Source organism: Macaca mulatta, chromosome X (genome assembly GCF_049350105.2).
Source record: "Macaca mulatta isolate MMU2019108-1 chromosome X, T2T-MMU8v2.0, whole genome shotgun sequence".
NCBI lineage: Eukaryota > Metazoa > Chordata > Mammalia > Primates > Cercopithecidae > Macaca > Macaca mulatta.
Genome location: NC_133426.1, coordinates 90,465,636 through 90,484,458, shown reverse-complemented (window position 1 = coordinate 90,484,458; position 18,823 = coordinate 90,465,636). Strand labels below are relative to the sequence as shown.

At 35.1% G+C, this 18,823-nt stretch overlaps 1 protein-coding gene across 7 annotated transcripts in view; it reads left to right on the top strand.

Annotated features, from left to right (window-relative positions):
• The window catches only part of RPS6KA6 (ribosomal protein S6 kinase A6), a 130,463-nt gene extending 126,450 nt beyond the window's left edge, over positions 1 to 4,013 (top strand). For 5 of the 7 annotated variants that reach the window (XM_077988374.1, XM_015127735.3, XM_077988371.1 and 2 more), the window contains 2 exons: positions 303 to 443; positions 1,006 to 4,013. In XM_077988374.1, the coding sequence (XP_077844500.1) occupies positions 303 to 443; positions 1,006 to 1,131 (267 nt within the window). In that variant the 3' untranslated portion in view covers positions 1,132 to 4,013. The remainder of the gene's footprint in view (positions 1 to 302; positions 444 to 1,005) is intronic. The other 2 variants (XM_077988372.1, XM_077988370.1) reach the window with 1 other exon arrangement.
• Positions 4,014 to 18,823: the final 14,810 nt, after the last annotated feature.

Here is an 18,823-nt window from a genome sequence, read left to right as displayed (position 1 = left end):
CTTCTGCCATTTTACGTTTTCCTCCTCCCTCATTAATCACACATCTAATTCCACAGATTTGGCATCTTCCGATTTAAAAGTGTTGTATAGGGATTTAATATATATTGAAAAATCTCTCTCAAGATTCTCTTGAGAGTTAACTGTGTAGAGTATAGATTTTACTTTGCATAAATGTAGGTAAAATAAATAGATCGCAAGGCTATCGATGCTGTCACATTTTCAGTAAATGTAAAATTATATGTATGTATGTATATGTGTGTGTATATGTATATACACACACGCTTTTTTAAATTTTAATTTAGGATTTGCTTTCCCATATGCTTCATATGGACCCACGTCAGCGGTATACTACTGAACAAATATTAAAGCACCCATGGATAACTCACAGAGACCAGTTGCCAAATGATCAGCCAAAGAGAAATGATGTGTCACATGTTGTTAAGGTAAAACAAACATACTTTTATGTGCCTTCAAAATATCAGATACATAATAAACCCATTGTGTGCCACTTGCTAATGATACTTAAATAATTCCTTAAAATATCTTTATTTTTTAAAGATAGATTTTTTTATATTAACAACCATGTGCTTTTCTTAGCTTACTTTACCACTGCCTTTCAGATGAAACAATAAAAATTTCTTGATTGTACCCGCCTTGCTTTTGAGAGATGCTGGAATTAGGATTGGGCTAAATGCAAGTTTCATATTGAAACAAAAGATTGCTGTTCTTAATTTATAACTGTTCATGAAACCATTCCTATATCTATATACATTGAACCAAGGTTTTAAATATTAGTGTTTTAACAATTTTTTGTAAAATGCATAGTTATTGAAATGAAAAACATACAAGTAATATTGATTCATCAGTGCACAGATCTAATATATTCAATTATTTTCCTAGGAAAAGACATTTTGTTCTAGATGTATGTCTCATAATATCATGTGAATGGTTTTTTTTTAACTCCAGAATTTGTACTTAGTTTGTGACATTTTCTCATTACTTTAGGGAGCAATGGTTGCAACATACTCTGCCCTGACTCACAAGACCTTTCAACCAGTCCTAGAGCCTGTAGCTGCTTCAAGCTTAGCCCAGCGACGGAGCATGAAAAAGCGAACATCAACTGGCCTGTAAGATTTGTGGTGTTCCTAGGCCAAACTGGATGAAGATGAAATTAAATGTGTGGCTTTTTTCCTAATCTTATCAAAGGCATCGTTTTCTGCTTAATTACTTGAATATTAAGTAATATTAAATCCCCATTTTTAGGGGAAGTGAGATTTAAAAAACCATGCACAGGTCCACAATATTCATACTCTGTGTTTGCAGTAGTGTTCAAGTGTTTATTTAAGCATATAATTGGTGTCCACCAGGTCCTCACAACTTCTCTGCACACTAGCTTCTAAAATTCCTTTCAAATAAAGTTACTTTAATATTTTTTTCTTGTTTCATACAATTATGGTTTGGGGTGTCATTACCAACAATCAGTATATATATATATATATATATATAGTAGTATAATGACAAGCAATGTTAGTATTTTTTAACATCAGATCCTGAATGATAGACTTTTTTAAAAAAAGAAAAACAATAAAAACATATTATAAAAGCTAGTTATTCTGTAAAACCAAAGGACTCCATTCATTTGACTCACTGTACTAAAATGTAAACATAGTGGTTTGGTGCCAGAGCAAAATACATTTGTGCTAATATATGAATTCTTGATATAGTTGGTGCCAAAGTTTTTATAGAAGAATTACATCTCAGATAATGTGTGCAGGCAGATCTGTATATTATCCATAAGTGGCCTCATTTAGAAATAAAGGTTTTTATAAGGCTTCTGTAAATTTTACATCACATGGAAATTTAGTACAAGTGAAGCTTTTTTTTTTTCCAAAGGCTTTATACTGTTGGTGTAATCTTATAAATAGGTCATAGTTAAGCCTTTGAAAATAAAGTATGTGGTGTTGACACTATCCTGGTGTTATATAAACCGACTTTCAAGTTAACCAATTGGATTTAATCATCATCTATCCCCTTTATAAATGAACTACACTGTTGTTTTTCTGACTTCGATGTGCTTTGAAGTACAGTGTAGCATATTATTCTACCTTGAATCCTGTGATAATACAGTTGACATCTTACTGTAGTGGACTTGTGCATATAGCACACATGATATAGTATATTGTATTACAGTAAATTTTAGACAATGCTACTTAATCATTTTACTTCATAAAGATAAACTAACATTTTAAATATGAATAATAATAATGGTCTACATAAAATTTGAGCACATTTCAAAATCATATTTATAAAAAAAACTGGCCAAATTGGTCTTATTTAATGTATAATTCAGAACCACTGTGTAGTATGTATTCTTTTCTCTAAATGATGAAATGCTAAAGAATAATTTCACGTTGTTGAAGAAAATACCATTACTACAACAACAGCAGCAGCAACTACTACTACTACTACTACTACTACTACTACTACTGCTGACAGAAAGAATTCATGAATGTAAACTGGAGGATATCACAGTTTTCTTTAGTGAATATAAGTGAACTACTTGTGTGCGTTAGGTGTACTATTTGCTATGTATTTTACTTTGCTTCATTCAGAGAGAAAGTTGATTACTGAGTGCTGAATTATACAATTTAGACTAGGAAACTTGTAACTTTGGTATTTAATAAAAGAAACTATACATATTCTCTTTGTAATGTAAATAATCTATACCCCATGCACAAAGATCTTTTTCCTGGGTGTGATATATTAAAGTATGTATTCTTATTTTGAGGTATCTTTTGGAAATAATTGAAAGAGATTAAAGAACAATTTATGCCACATGAAAAATAATTACTTAGAAGTAGGTATCATGTCTTATGGCTTTTTATGTTCCATTTGGCTTTTTTTTTCTCATTTGCTTTATTACTATATGTACTTGCATGTAACAGTTTGTATGTATATATTCTGACTTATTTTCCTTCTGTCATTATCTTGTGCTGTTATACCTTCTTCCTATCAGAATTGATACGTCAAACTCAGAGGTGTGAATTTGGTGTTGAAGTTTTCAGGACAGAGCTACTATTTCCATCGATGTATTTTAAGTAATAAAATTAGGGGAAGTGAAATTGGAAAATGAAAAATGATTACAAAATAACTTCCAAGTTTTCTATAATCAATGGCTTTAAAAAGTAGACAGTCTTAATTAATTTTAAATTAGCTTGCTCAGAAAGATCATGCCATACAGTCCTATCATAAAAGGAACACTATAAGAATTAAACAATGAACAGCATGATTTCTGATCACCCAGTGAGGATCGACAGTGTATAAAAGACACAGATATGCTACTGGATGTACCCGATAATTGTTTGAGGGTTTTCTACTGAAAAACTCAAATATGCTAGCTTAACAACAGTAGTAGGGGGAAACCTTATTATATGGGAAAGCTTCAAAATATACTGCAATTTTGTAGAAGGAGCCCAGGTAAGGATGCCTAATCCTGTCCAGTTTGGCTAGAATTCTATAGCCAAAAATGCAGATTTGAACATTTTTTGATGGGCCTTCTATCAATGCTTAACTAGTAAAAACACATCTTTTCTATAAGACTTTAGAATACTGTGGTTTCTAATGGGTTCTTGAATAATTATTTTGCGTTGTGTTTTTCTAGTTAATGGTTTTTGGTAGTATTTAATGATAGCACAGTTTGGGGTTTTATTGTTCTTGAAGGGGGAGGATATTGAATTTGTTTTTCTTAGAGAAAACATCAGGTTTGCTCAAATAGACTAACAACCTGTTGTCCTTAAGCACATACTACCAGGAATAAACTCAGGAAACAATTTTCAAGAAAATTAGAATGCAGTGCTGGTGATGGGGATTTTTGTGGGGGGAAAAAATGGTTTCAAGTCCTTTCACAAAGATCAAACTTCAGCCTATTTTGTTAGACTCAGCAATGTCTAAACATTGTTTTTTGTAATTTATTGTCATTGGTAATTCAACACAATAAAGCAGTTTTGATAGCACCTGTGTTTGGCTCAAAGGGATTCCATATGTTTAGGCAACCCACAACCTTAAGAACAGATGCTTGGTATTTATAATGTCTGCCCATTGGAACAACATGTTAAAATAGTAGTGCCCAGAGAAACTTGCATACAGATTGACTAGTATTTTCTAGATAGAAGTCTTTCATATATGAAGAAGGAAAACAACCATTTATATTGACCCGAAGGCCCACGAGAAAACTTAGGCTTTAAAGTAGGCAAACCATATTTGTGGTATTCTGTACATTCTCTTTCTGCTGGCTTTCCAGCCCCTTCATGCTATCCATCCTCCCTGAGCACCTCACGGCAATACTCCATCAACGAAGTTTACCCTATCCCCAGAAAGATTCTGTGTGGTTGTGGTCATTACTCCTTGTTCCTTACTCTTCCTCTTCCCCAAATCAGGATATCCATTCTCTCAGAACAGATATTTCCAGCTAAAAAGTTGAAAGGAAAACTATCCTATTAAATTAATTTACATTTTTCTGTCAGTGGCTAATAGTTAATTGGCATTTTTAAGGAAGTTGTGCATTAATCAAGTTTCTAGTTGCTGTATCTTCAGGCAATCTAACAAGGTGAGAATAATTTTAAATTCAGTTCTTATCAGGGAAGATATTTTTGGGGAAAGGAACAGTGTGTCCCAGGGTCAGAGTATCTAATAAACTGTTTCTTTTTTTTTTTTTTTTTTTTTGCACAATTTCCTTCCTACTTCCTTTCTACTTCTCAAACTACCTTTTCTCTTAAAATCTTTTAAGCTTTTTAATCACAATTAATGAACTTCTATGATAAAGTGATGTGGAGGTAGACAGAGATTGGTGGTTATTTCTGCATATGTTGTTTTTAAATCCATAGTTTTGTGTTATTTCTCACAGTACATGACCTATATAGCATAAGAAGTTTTATTCCCCCCAACTGCCATCCCATTCCTGTTATAAAGAAAAAAAAAAGCACAGAAAGATTGAATCCAAATTAATCATGGAGTCCAAATTTTTCTAGATCCCTTTTCCAGATTTTAGGACCTAGAAATCCTTTAAGTCACAATACTATTTCAAAATAAAAATGCAAACCATATTAAATATATATTGGCCAACTGCAATTAAACTTCTTCAAAACATTTTTGTTTTACATTTCAAAGCTTATTCAGGCATTTTTGGCATGTACCTCAAGATCAATGATTGTTGAAATTAGCAGAATAAATCAATAGTGGGCTATTTGCCTTTTTATGTGGGAATATAGTGGCATTGATAGTGATTATTCACAACATATACTAATGGATGCACTGTTCCTGGTTTTAGTCTTACAGTATAGTGAATTCCATCATATACTTTGAATAAAATGTTATGCTTGATCACCTAAAATTCAGTTTGGTTGCTAATACATAAGAGAGAAAGGAACTATACTTGAAGATATTAAATTATAGACATAAGTTTCTTTGAAATATTTAGAAAAACATAAAAGCACTTTTAGAATATGGAAATCCAAGCTTACATTATATTGGCAAATTATGTATGTTTCAATTATTCACTAAATAAATTTTAGCTAAATGCTTATAAATATATATATATATATGTAATTGCCAAGTTAGGGTTTGCTTTGTATTCACATTTCTAAACGCTGGGCAATAGAGCTTCTGTGGATGACTGTTTTGCTGTAATTCCAACTGTCTAGTTATGGGAACTAACTTATTCTTCAAAAGATATTAAGCATCTAATTTTAGGTGGACAATTATAGAGAATGTACTAACTGCATTCGTTTCTTAAAAATTGTCAAAATGTTACCAATTAGGTTATTTACTTTTATGTTTCCTATGAACTAATATTGCTCAGGTCACTTTTTCTTTCTCTTTCCAAATTCTCTCTGAAGTTGCTACCATTTATAACAAATATGTAGGTTTGCTTTTTAGTATGATAAAATTATTTTTAGCAGCATAAAGAAACAGCCGGCCGGGCACAGTGGCTCATGCCTGTAATCCCAGCACTTTGGGAGGCTGAGGCGGTGGATCACCTGAGGTCAGGGGAATTTGAGACTAGCCTGACCAACATGTAGAAACCCCGTCTCTACTAAAAATACAAAATTAGCTGGGGGTAGTGGTGCATGCCTGTAATCCCAGCTACTCGGGAGGCTGAGACAGGAGAATCATTTGAACCCAGGAGGCAGAGGTTGCAGTGAGCCAAGATTGCGCCAATTTCACTCCAGCCTGGGCAACAAGAGTGAAACTCCGTCTCAAAAAAAAAAAAAAAAAAAAAAAAAAGAAAAGAAACAGCGATTTAAAAAGTTACACATGAAACCTTAAATATCCAAATGCCAGCATGGTTTCTAAGTTAGAATTTATCTTGCATTAAATTCCGTAGTACAAAAAAGGGAGAAGGTGATTTTTCTGTTTGATTAAAAAAAAAAAAAAAAAAAAAAAACAGGAAGTACTGTTGGTAGTGGAGAGTTACATAGGCTTTATGAAGCGACCACAGTTTGCCGTAGCCACATTTTTAAAAAATTAGTTTGCCAACACGTCCCAAGCACTTTTGAATTCCTAAACTTATTTCTGATATTATATAGTATATATATATACACACTATATATATACACACTATATATACACACACTGACATTTCATTGCATTTCTGAAGACTGAAATGGCATTAAATAAAAGTTGTGTGTAAATTTGATTTACATGTACTTAAAAGCTGCAGTTAAACAATCCCCAATGTTCAAAAACTATTTTATTTTTCTGACTATATTATGAATTTTATGTTACCATTTATTTTATTAATGTTTTCTTTAAACCATTGGGTTTTTTGACATTAAAGTTTTCATTTATTATACTACATTTTTTATCATGTAAGACCAAATCCAGTAGTGCATTTTACAATGTTTTTTTTCTCACAATGCTGCTAAAGAAATGGCTATCATTCTGAATTTACAACATGCCAAAGAAGGCATAGAAGTTATATTTATTTTTGTTCTTGTCAAAACTCTGTGAGCAACAATTATCAAGATGTGTTAAATTACTGGCATTCTCTGGGTACTAAATAAAAAGGCTGCAACTTTCTAACATTTTTACCATTGACCTTGCTTGATCATTTTTGGATATAAAATTTTGTGTCTGCTTTTATTAAACACATAACATCTAATTGCAGAATTCATTGGAAATGATATACCTCGTTCAGGGGCCAGATGTAACAGGTGTTTCAGGATATTGGTTTTTTATGCCTATACGCTGATATGTCCTAAACTCTAGTATTTTTCCCACTTTTCTAATATTCTCATAAGGCAAGGAAATTCAATAAAATGAACATTAAAGCTTACAGTATTTTTAGGACTTATCAGGAAAATGCATTTGTTTGCAAGTTAAATAAGGTGACAACCTTTTCTACACCAAAAAAAAAAAAAAAAAATAGCCTAAAGATTGGCAAAAATTTTTAAAGCTCAGAATCAAGTAGAGTAACAGAAATTTATGAAAAAAGTCACATGTGTATGCCATGTTAATTTATAACAGCTGTACATATACACAGAAATTTTATTTCATATGCGGGTCAAAAATGCGTTTGGAGCCTGGTGATTGAGAGTGCCATGTACTTCTGCTTCTCTCAATCAACTTCTTAAGGTAAACAGGACTGACACTAGGCCAACTTTGGTAAGTGCAAAAATTGCTTTCCTACTGGCCACCTCTTTTTAATCTCTTTTCTGCTTTTGCTATGTCTTCCATCTCACAACCCCTTAATAAAATATCTGATCACCATTTATACCTAATAGTTTAAGAAACTTATTCTTACAAAAGTATGACTACATTCTGCAGTTTTATTTTAAGCATTAGCTACCAAAATAGGTAATGCAATTTTTTGGTCAATGAGACCCTTAAATAATTTAGGTTTACCAAACTAAGCATGATACAGGGTTTTTGTTTGTTTGTTTGTTTGTTTTTTCTTTTTTTTTCTTTTTTTTTTTTTTTTTTTGAGACGGAGTCTCCGTCTGCCGCCCAGGCTGGAGTGCAGTGGCGCGATCTTGGCTCGCTGCAAGCTCTGCCTCCCGGGTTCACATCATCCTGCTTCAGCCTCCCGAGTAGCTGGGACTACAGGCGCCCACCACCACGCCCGGCTATTTATTTATTTATTTTTTTATTTATTTGTATTTTTTAGTGGAGACAGGTTTTCACCACGTTAGCCAGGATGGTTAACTTTGAGGTACCCTCAAAGTACCTCAAAGTGAGAGATAGAAGTATCAGACCACAATTTGCTTCTCCCATGATTCCCCACGTGTCCTCTTGAACAAACAGATTCAAACTGCTGGGGACATATTTCTGAAGATGGAGTTTACATTCTTTTACTATTGGCTTCTTCTAGAACTAGAACCTACTCTACCCAAGCACAAAACAACCTATTTGTAGGTCTGTTATTTCCTCATCCCTCTGGCCCACCTCCATGCCTAAGCATAGGTTAGAACCCAGGTTTTGCCTTTTTCTTTCCTTTTGCTTTAAGACTCTCAGATACATTTGGTATATTTTCCGAATGTAGGTACGGTGATCTCCACTTTTTTTTTTTTTTTTTAAAGAAAGTATTGTAAAGTACACCACCATATGTGACATCTCTGATTGTTCCATTTCTGACAGAAATACTTTGCTAATAGATGCATTTTTTTTTTTTTTTTTACTGAACAAATGTGTATTCTGTTTCTGTGCCAGACACTGATTTTATTCTCTTTCTAAAAGAGATTTAAGGTTATTTATGGTAACAGCCTTATATACAATAAGGTTGCTAAAGTGAAACATAAAATCATGAAAATTAAAGGAAAAACAAAAAGTATGCCAAGAGCCAGGGATAATAAGGAATTTACTTGAACATTAATTTAACTCTGAGCTTCCTGACAGGAAAGGCAAGAAGAGAAATTTAGCAGGTTACATAATTATGTGAGAGGAAGAATGCTAATTCTTCAACAGATACTTTTTGCTGATATTAAGATTTTTAAAGCATTTAACAAAGAAGAACCTTATACAAGGGGCATGGAACTGGATAATGTCTTTAACCATGATTTTGCAACAAATCCATTAGGACTTTTTTGGTTGCAAGTACTAGTTCCATAGCTGAACTGGTTTAAAAAGCATAGGGGATTACTGGCGGATTCATATCTTAGTCAAAATCATGGGGACATTTTCTTCTCCATCTCTCAGATCTGTTTTCAATTTGGCTGGCCCATTCTCAGGCATTACAATGGCAAGATGGAAATAGCAGATCAAAACTTTACCTCCCCTCTCATGTGTAGCTCCTCGGGGTTGAGTCAACACTGAAGAAATAATTGAACTGAAAGGGGGGAAAGGGGTGATCCCTCTGAAGGAAAGTAATGCATTGTAACCAGAATAAGGGCAAATAGGTGGTGGATAGCAAACTAAATTTCCGATTCTCTTTTTGGCTACTCAGTGTCCTTCCCATATGTACAATTTTTAAATGCCTATGCCTACATATAATGCATATACCACCATTACCCAAAAAGAATACCTGAATTATGATCCATCTCTGTAATGTAACTTCAGAACAAAGAACTAGGTGATTTATAGTTCCCTCAGGGAGGGATGATGGCTGACTTATAGATAAGTTTTGTTGTAGTTTCTCTTCAGTATCATTGTGTTTTCCATTTGAAATTTAGTTGGGTTTATTTGTTTACATTTAATTTCAGTTTTAGCCCCATTTTTCTATTCTTACTGATTTGTTTTTTTGAATATGTAGAAGATATTAACATATTTTCAAAAGTAAAAACCATACAGAAAGGTATACTCCTGTCACTTTCTTCTTTGTCTTCCCCACCCCATTTTCCCACACTCCTTGTAGGTAACCAACTTCATTGTTTTGGGGTTCATGCTTTATGTGTTAATCCAAAGATAAGCAAATGTATATGTATACTTCCTTATACATTTTAAAAGCTGCATAGTACTTCATTGTGTGTATGTGCTATAGTTTATCCAACCAAACTCCTGTGCTTTGACAGGTAATTTCCAGTATTTCACAATTACAAATAATGCTGCAATAAATAACCTTATGTGTATACATTTTCATACTGCTGATGTATCATTTTAAGAAATTTCTGAAATTGAGATTGCTCTATTGGAGAATAAGTACATACGTAATTTTGTTAGCTATTGCCAAAATCCCCTCCATAAATATTATGCCATTTTATATCTTTCCCAACAGTATATGAGAGCACCTGATTTTCCCTAGCCTCACCAACAGAGTGCATAGACAGACTTTGATATTTTTGCCAACTTGCAGAGTAAGAAATGGCACCTCATTGTAGTTTTAGTTTGTATTTTTCTTATTATGAGTGAGATTGAGTATGTTTTCATATTTTTGTGTCTATAAGATGTGGCACCGTTCACAGTAGCAAGGAGTTGGAGCCAGCCCAAATGTCCATCAATGATAGAATGGAATAAGAGGGTATGGCTCATGTTCACCATGGAATACTATGCAGCCATGAGAGGAAATGAGTTCGTGTCCTTTGCAGGGACGTGGATGAAGCTGGAAACCATGATTCTCAGCAAACTATCACAGGATCAGAAAACCAAACACCACATGTTCTCACTCCTGAGTGGGAGTTGAACAGTGAGAACACATGGACACAGGGAGCCTGTTGGGGGGATGGGGGCTAGGGGAGCGATAACATTAGGAGAAATACCTAATGTAGGTGACGGGTTGGTGGGTGAAGTGAACCACCATGGCACGTGTATACCTATGTAACAAAACTTCACGTTCTGCACATGTAACCCAGAACTTAAAGTATAAATAAAAAAAAAGATTTTGGTCTCTTTTCCTCAACTTTGAGAAGTCTTTTCTGTAAATTAGGGCTGTTAACCATTTATCTCTGATATATGTTGCAAATTTGTTCTCACAGATTTGTCATTTTTTTTTACTTATGGTACTTTTACATGCAAATTTTTCAAACTTGTTTTATGTAATCAAAACCATATTTTTATTTTATTCTATCCGGATTTTTACTCATAGTTAGAAAGCTTTTCTCAATATGTAAATTATATAATAATTTGCTTTCTTCTACTATTTGTATAGTTTTATACTTTACATTTAGCTCTATCATGTTTTGGTTTTATTCTTGTGTGGTGTTAGGAATGTATCTAATTGTATCCTTTTCCAAATGGCTATCTAGTTTTTCCAGCACCAGTTGTAAAAACACTAACTTTTCCAAAGTGATTTGAGAAATACTACCCTTCTTATACACTACATTTTTATATGTAGCTGGCTTTTTTTCCCTTGAACTTATTATTCTATCACATTGATTTATCTGTATAATGTTCCAATGCTATTCTGTTTGACTTATGGAGGCTTTCTGGTAGTGTGCTTAAATATCTGACGGGGCTAGTTCTCTCCTGCCTCAAGACCTTCCTTTTCAGTGTTTTCTTAGCCATTCTTCTGTGTTTATTTTTCTATATGAACTTTAGAATCAACTTGTCTATGCCTCATAGAAAAGGAGCAAAATTTTAACTACCTCAACATGCAGTGGTGGAGAGAGAACAAAAGTATTGCAATAAAATTTATCATTTGGATTATGAGACAATGGGAAACAACACTCCGTGGTCCTCAGTCCATAAAACATGACACACTTCTGGACTGGAATAGGATATATTGCCCTAGCAATAAGAATGAGACCCTCAATCACCTGACCTGTGAGCCTCTGGTTTTGCTTCCTTGGAGTATGTTCATTTTCCTCCATGGGCACATCTGAGATAGGCATTTGGATTATCTTAATAAAGCTGCTCTCATTAGCAGCGTGCTTTCTCTCGGTGCCTCTAGGAACTAGAGATTGACTTAGGTCAGTGGTTCTCGAAGTGTGGCCCCTGGACAAACAGCACCAATATCATCTGGGAACTTGTTAGAAATGCCGATTTTTGAGCCTACTTCACACCTACTGAATCAGAAACTCTGGTACCTAGGGATCCGTAGTTTAACAAGGTAATTTTGATGCATGCTCAAATCTGAAATTTACTGGTTTAGGGATTGAATAAGTACATGTTACTTACCAAGTCTGAGAATTCTCTGATAATATAGCAGCTTTAAAAGTTCCACCTTACTTTTCTTATTTGTATTTGACAGACACCATGAATTAGTAACCCAACCAAGATAGTTAAGTCATTGTATTAGTCTATTTTCATGCTGCTGATAAAGACACACTCGACTGGGCAATTTACAAAAGAAAAAGCTTTAATGGACTTACAGTTCCATGTGGCTGGTGTGGCAGAAGGCAAGGAGAAACAAGTCATATCTTACATGGATGGCAGCAGGCAAAGAGAGAAGCTTGTGCAGAGAAACTCCCATTTTTAAAACCATCAGATCTCATGAGACTTATTCACTATCAGGAGAATAGCATAGGAAAGAACTGCCCCCATGATTCAATTACCTCCAACTGGGTTCCTTCCATGGAACATGGGAATTGTGGGAGTTACAATTCAAGATGAGATTTAAGTGGGGACATAGCCACACCATATCATTCCACCTCTGGTTCCTCCCAAATCTCATGTCCTCACATTTCAAAACCAATCACAAGTTCCCAATAGTCCCACAAAATCTTAACTCATTTCAGCATTAACTCAAAAGTCCACAATCCAAAGTCTCACCTGAGACAAGGCAAGTCCCTTCCACCTATGAGCCTGTAAAATCAAAAGCAAGTTAGTTACTTCCTAGATACAATGAGAGTACAGGCATCGGGTAAATACAGCCATTCCAAATGGGAATAATGTAGACTGATTGAAAGTAAAATGATTGAAAAAAGATATATTACGTATAAAGTAATGAAAGTAGGAATGGCTATATTAATATGAGGTAAAATAGACTCCAGAGCAAAGAAATAGAATGGACATTACACCACAATTAAGAAATCCACCAAGAAGACATAGCAATCCTAAATGTGTATGCACCTAGTAACAGAGATAAAAAATATGTGGAGCAAAAATTAATAGAATTTAACAGTGAAATAGAAAAATTTATAATTATAGTACAGTTTTAGTTGGATATTTCAACATATATCTCTCGATAATTAAGAAAACAACTAAAAACAAAATTTGCAGCATTATAAAAGAACTCACAAATACCATCAACCAACATGATCTAATCTACATTTATACAGCATTCTTTTCAAGTGTTCACAGAACATAAATAGATTATATATTGATCTATGAAACAAACTTCAACACATTTTTAAAAATTAAGTCATACAGAGAGTGTTCTCTGACCACAATGAAATCAAACTAGAGTTCAACAAGACCAATATAACAGAAAAATATACAAACACTTGCAAAGAAAACAGCACATTTCTAAGCAGTTTATGGGCCCAACAAAAGTCTCAAATGTAATACAAAAATTCGGTAAACTTAATTTTTTAAAATGTGACATAAAATTTGTGGGACACAAATAAAGCATTACTTAGAGAAGAATGAATAGCATTGAATGCATACCTTAAAATAGAGAAAGTCTCAAATCCTTAAGCTTGTACCCAAATAACCTGTAGAAAGAAGAGCCTAATAAGATAAAACCAAGCAGACAGAAAAATAATAAAAATAAGAGTAGAAGTCAGTAAAATTGGATCAGGGAAACAATAGATAAAATCAGTGAAATGAATAGTGTATTTTTTGAAATGATGAATAAAATTGATTCACCTCTAGCAAGGCTACCAAAGAGAAAAGAGTGAAAACACAAATTATCAACATTAACAGTGATAGAGGGAATATAAATACATACCCTGCAGGCATCAGAATAATAAGGACTACTAAAAACAACTCCACACACATAAACTTGGCAATTTTGATGAAATGGATGAAGTCCTTGAAGAACACAAACTACCACAACCCACTCAATATGTAATAGATAATCTCAACGGTTTTATAACTATTCAGTGAATTAACCACATAATTTAAATCACACAACTCAGTTACTTTTATGAAGGTAGAATTACTTTGTTACCAAAAGCAGACAAGGGTAATACAAAAAAAGAGAAAACTATAAAATTTATAGTTGAAAATAAGTCCAAAATACCAAAACTACATGAAGATTGAAGAAAATTCCTTACCAAAATATTAACAAAATTTGGCAACGTATGCAAATAATTATACACCATGACCAAGTGAGGATTATTTTGTGAGTGCCAGGTTGGTTCAATGTTCAAAAATCAATCAATGTAATTAACCGTTTTAACAAGCAAAAGAAGAAAAATCACATGATAATATAAATTGATGCAAAGAAAAATTTGACAAAATTTAATACATTTTTATGAATAAAATTATCAGAAAAATAGTAATGGAGGAGAACTTTCTTAATCTGATAAAGAGTATGTACAAAAACTATAACATACTCCCTAAGATTGTGATTAAGACAGGGATTTTTATGTGTTCACTCTCACTGTTGTTATTCAACATAATGAAGGAAGTTTTAATCAGTGAAAAAAACAAGAAAAAGAACATAAAACTGTCAATTTTAAGATGACATTATTGTTTTCATGGAAAATCCTAAGGAGTCTGCAAAAGAAAGTACTCCTCTTGGAAATAGTAAATGAGTAGCACTATGGCAGATACAATATCAACATATAAAAATCCATTGCATTTCTATATACTACTAATGAACATATGCATATCAAAATTAAAAGTATAATACCACTTATAATCTCTCAAAAGTTGAAATACTGAGTTGGAAATCTAACAACATGTACAAGTGTGTATGCTGAAAACTACAAAAGAACAATAAAAGAAATAAAATGGTCAAATAAATTAAGAGAAATATGGTGTTTATGGATTTAAAAACTAAAATAATAAAGACTTTAGTTCATCCCAAGTTTATTTACAAGTATAATGACATGCCTATCAAAATTCCAGCAAAATCTTCACAGTATAGATGAAATTATTCTAATATTTATGTGGAAAATCAAAGGAACTAGAATAGCAAGAACAATTTGACAAGAAAGAATAAAGTAAGAAGGACCCACTCACCTGATTTCAAGACTTATGTAGCTACAGTACCAAAGACTGTTGGTATTGGTGGAGGGATAGACACGCAGATCAATGGAATAGAATAGAGAACCTGGAAATAGAGCCACACGTATATGTTCAACTGATTTTGACAAAGATGTAAAAACAATTAAATTGGGGCATGATAGACTTTTCAACAAATGGAGCCAGAACAACTAGACATCCCATCATGAATGAAACCCTCCACAAACTAGGAATGAAAGGAACATACCTCAAAATAATAAAAGCCATATATGATAAACGAAAGCTAGCATCATACTGATTGGGGAAACTGTGAAATCTTTCCCTCTAAGAACTAGAACAAGACAAAGATGCCTACCTTCAGCTCTCCTATTCGACATAGTACCAGAAGTCCTAGCTAGAGCAATTAGGCAAGAGAAATAAATAAAGGGCATTCAGATCGAAGAAGTCAAATTATCTCTGCTCACTGAAAACATAATTGTATTCTTCAAAAACGATAAAGACTCCTATAGAAGACTCTGAGATTTGATTAGCAACTTCAGTAAAGTCTCAGGATACAAAATAAATGTACAAAAATTGGTAGCATTTCTATACACCAATAACATTCAAGCAAATAACAAAATTAAGAACTCAGTCTCATTTGTAATAGCTACCAAAAAAAAAATACCTAGGAATATAGCAAAAAATATAAAAGGTGTCTATAAGGATAACTAAAAAATACTGATAAAAGAAATCATAGATGGCATGGTTTGGGTCTGTGTCCCCACCCAAATCTCATGTCAAATTGTAATCCCCAATGTTGGTGGTAGGACCTGGTGGGAGGTGATTGGTTCTCATAATATTGAACGAGTGCTCATGAGATCTGGTTCTATAAAAAGTGTGTGGCACCTGTCTGTTCTCTCTTTTTCTCCTGCTACAGCAATGTAAGACATGCTTTCCCTTCACCTTCTGTCATAATTGAAAGTTTCCTGAATCCTCCCCAGCCATGCTTCCTGTACTGCTTGTGGAACTGTGACCCAATTAAACCTCTTTTCTTCATAAATTACCCAGTCTCAGGTGTTTCTTTATAGCAGTGCAAGAACAGACTAATACAGAAAATTGGTACCAGGAGTGGGGCATTGCTGTAAAGATACCTGGAAATGTGGAAGCAGCTTTGGAACTGGGTAATGAGCAGAGGTTGGAACAGTTTGGAAGGCTCAGAAAAAGACAGGATGATGAGGAAAAGTTTGGAACTTCCTAGAGACTTGTTATGACCAAAATGCTGATAGTGATATGGACAGTAAAGGCCAGACTGATGAGGTCTGAGATGGAAAAGAGGAACTTATTGGGACCCGGAGAAAAGGCTACTTTTGTTGTAGGTTAGCAAATAAGTTGGCTTCATTGTGCCCCTGATCTAGGGATCTCTGGAAATTTGAAGTTGAGAGTGATGATTGAGATCATCTGGCAGAAGAAATTTCTAAGCAGCAACACTCAAGATGTGGCCTGCCTGTTTTTAGCAAACTGTGCTCATATTCATGAACAAATAAGTGACATAGAACTAAAACTTATATTTAAAAGGGAAGTGCAGTGCAAAAGTTTGAAAACTTTACAGCCCAGTCATGTTGTAGAAGGAAAAACTCATTTTCAGGGAGGAATTCAAGCAGGCCGTGGAAATTTGCGTAACTAAATGGAAGGTAAATGTTGATAGCCAAGACAATGGAGAAAAGACCTTGAAGTCATTTCAGAGACCAGCGTGGGAGCCCCTTGCATCACAGGCCCAGAGGCCTAGGAGAACAGTATGGTTTCATGTTCTGGGACCAGGGCCCCACTGCCCTGTGCAGCCTTGGGACCCACATCCCAAGCAATTCAGCTCTAGCTGTGGCTGAAAGGGGCCAAGTACAGCTCAAGCCACTGCTTTGGAGGGTGCAAGTCATAAGCCTTGGCAGCTTCCATGTAGTGTTAAGCCTGCAGGTGCACAGAGTGCCAGAGTTGAGGCTTGGAAGCCTCTGTCTAGATTTCAGAGGATGTATGGAAAAGCCTGGATGTCCAAGCAGAAGCCTGATGCAGGGGTGGAGCCCTCAAGGAGAACTTCCTCTATGGCAATGCAGAGGGAAAATGTGGTATTGAAGTCTCCACACAGTCCCCACTGAGGCACTTCCTAATGAGGGTGTGAGAAAAGGGCCACCATACTCCAGACCCCAGAATGGTAAATACACCAGCAGTTTGAACTCTGCACTTGGAGGAGCCATAGACACTAAATGCCTGCCCATGATAGCAGCTGTGGGGGCTGAACCTTATGAAGTCACAGGAGCAGAACTACCCAAGACTTTGGGAGCCCACTCCTTGCATCAGTGTGCTCTGGGTGACAGACATGGAGTCAAAGGAGTTGTTCTGGAGCTGTGAGGTTTAATAACTGAACTGCTGGTTTTCAGACTTGCATGGAGCTTGTTGCACCCTTCTTTTGGCCATTTTTCCCCTTTGGAATGGTAGTATTTACACAATGGCTATACACCCATTGTATCTTGAGAGTAACAAACTGTTTTTGATTTTATAGGTTCATAGATGTAGGGGATTAGCCTTATCTCAGATGAGATTTTGGACTGAGGACTTTTGAGTTAGTATTGGAATAAGACTTTGGGGGATTGTTGAGAGGGGATGATTTTATTTTGCAATGTAAGAAGGACATGAGGTTTAGGAGAGGAGAGGAACACAATGATATGGCTTGTATCTGTGTCCCCACACAAATCTCATGTCAAATTACAATCCCCAATGTTGGAGGTAGGGCCTGGTGGGAGGTAATTGGATAATGGAAGTGGATTTCCCCCTTAGTGCTGCTCTCATGATAGTGAGTCCTCAAGAGATCTGGTTGTTTAAAAAGTGTGGCACCTTTCCCACTCAATTTTCCCCCTGTTCTGGTCATGTAAGGCATGCCTGTTTTCCCTTCATCCTCTGCCATTATTGAAAGACTCCTAAGACCTCTCCAGCCAAGCTTCCTGTACAGCCTGTGAAGCCATGCACCCATTAAGCCTCTTCTCTTTATAAATTACCCAGTCTCAGGTATTTCCTTATAGCAGTGCAAGGATGGTCTAAAACAATAGATGGCACAAACAAATGAAAAAACATCAAATGCTCATGGACTGGAAGAATCAATATCACTGATATATCCATACTGCCCAAAGTATTCTACAAATTCAATGTAATTCCTGTCAAACTACCATGTGATTTTTCTCAGAATTATAAAATGATTCTTAAATTTATATGGAACCATATAAGAGCCTGAATAGCCAAAGAAAATCCTAAGCCAAAAGAACAAAGCTGGAGGCATCACATTAGCTGAATTCAAATTATAGTATAAGGCTACATAATAACTAAAACATTATGGTACTGGTATAAAAGTAGACATGTAGACCCATGGAACAGAATAGAGAACCCAGAAATAAAGCTACATACTTACAGCCAACTCACGTTTGATGAAGTAAACAAAAATATACACTGGGGAAATGATATCCTATTCAGTTAATGGTGCTGGAAAAATTAAAATAATAAAACTGGACCCCTGTCTCTCACCATATAAAAATTAACTAAACAGGCCGGGCACGGTGGCTCAAGCCTGTAATCCCAGCACTTTGGGAGGCCGAGGCGGGCGGATCACGAGGTCAGGAGATCAAGACCATCCTGGCTAACACGGTGAAACCCCGTCTCTACTAAAAATACAAAAAAACTAGCCGGGCGTGGTGGCGGGCGCCTGTAGTCCCAGCTACTCGGGAGGCTGAGGCAGGAGAATGGCATAAACCCGGGAGGCGGAGCTTGCAGTGAGCTGAGATCCGGCCACTGCACTCCAGCC